Source organism: Etheostoma cragini, chromosome 18 (genome assembly GCF_013103735.1).
Source record: "Etheostoma cragini isolate CJK2018 chromosome 18, CSU_Ecrag_1.0, whole genome shotgun sequence".
NCBI classification, from domain to species: domain Eukaryota; kingdom Metazoa; phylum Chordata; class Actinopteri; order Perciformes; family Percidae; genus Etheostoma; species Etheostoma cragini.
In genome coordinates this window covers 2,138,652-2,139,789 of record NC_048424.1, presented here as the reverse complement: position 1 = coordinate 2,139,789, position 1,138 = coordinate 2,138,652, and the positions used below count along the sequence as shown (strand labels likewise).

General features: G+C 38.8%; 2 protein-coding genes across 1 annotated transcript in view; both read left to right on the top strand.

Annotated features, from left to right (window-relative positions):
* The window catches only part of LOC117961013, a 27,378-nt gene that overhangs the window by 16,417 nt on the left and 9,823 nt on the right, over positions 1–1,138 (top strand). The window contains exons 3-5 of the mRNA XM_034899374.1: positions 212–544; positions 678–917; positions 1,052–1,096. Coding sequence (XP_034755265.1) covers positions 212–544; positions 678–917; positions 1,052–1,096 — 618 coding nt within the window. The remainder of the gene's footprint in view (positions 1–211; positions 545–677; positions 918–1,051; positions 1,097–1,138) is intronic.
* The window catches only part of LOC117961025, a 22,176-nt gene that overhangs the window by 20,097 nt on the left and 941 nt on the right, over positions 1–1,138 (top strand).

Below are 1,138 nucleotides of genomic sequence, written 5' to 3'. Positions count from 1 at the left end.
ACTAAGATAAATACTGTTAATGATAGTATTTCAATAACTTACTTTGATTAGAGTGAGACGGCCGAGTTTCCTGTTTGTTTTTAACATGCTGTGTCGAGTGGATTACTGTGCTGATCTTTGTTTTGTTGTAATAATCATTCTGTCACATAAACTAACGAAAACATAAAGGCCAAATTCTAATCTCAGTTATATTTCTTCTCATCTTCAACAGCGATTACGGGACAAACCCACCTCTACGTCACTGTCAGAGCTGGAGATGATGTCACTCTGCCTTGTGAAAATGTGATAATTCAGGGCAACTGTGACCAAACTTCATGGATTTATAGTCATAGAGGGGAAGCAGCAGTAGCACTGATAGAGTTTGGGCAGATTAAAGAACATACTCCTAAAGTTAAATCAGACAGACTGAGTGTTACAGAGAAATGTTCTCTGGTTATAAAGAAGGTCACAGAGGAGGATGCTGGTCGTTACACCTGCAGACAGTTCTACACATCAGGACCACAACAAGGTCCAGATGCTGTGGTTCATCTGTCTGTTGTTACCAGTGAGTATTTACATCATAATATTTACTAACTGTCTTGTTAGAACAATGAAGTGAAACATAATAATTATGATTAAGTGATGAAGTTGATTTAACTCTTGTTGTCTTTCTCTCACGTTATCTCCATCTTCACCAGTGGAAGAGCTGAAGAACAACGATGATTCGTTCACCTTGTCCTGCTCTGTGTTAACATCTGATGAGTGTAAACACACAGTGGAGTGGCTGTATGAGGGAGATGAGAACGACGTGGAGATAAGACCGGGGACCTGTTCAGCCCAGGTGGTATTTACTCCTCGTCTTAATCAGAACTCACTGAGGTGTAACGTGACAGATAAGAGGAATGGAAACACGCTGCTGTCCTCATGTAAGAAATCAGGTACAGTTGGTTTTATTTGATACATTTTAACTTTTAATATGTTAATTCTTTCTTGTTTATCCTCTTCAGATAGTAAATATGAAGTATTTTAACACCTTTTGTTGTGTTCTGTTGTTTTATAACAAAACCAAAAGGAAGCACAACAGTGGGAACAGGTTACACACCAGAGAATGACACAGGTAGTTACTTAACATCATACTCTCTCTCTCTCTCTCTCTCTC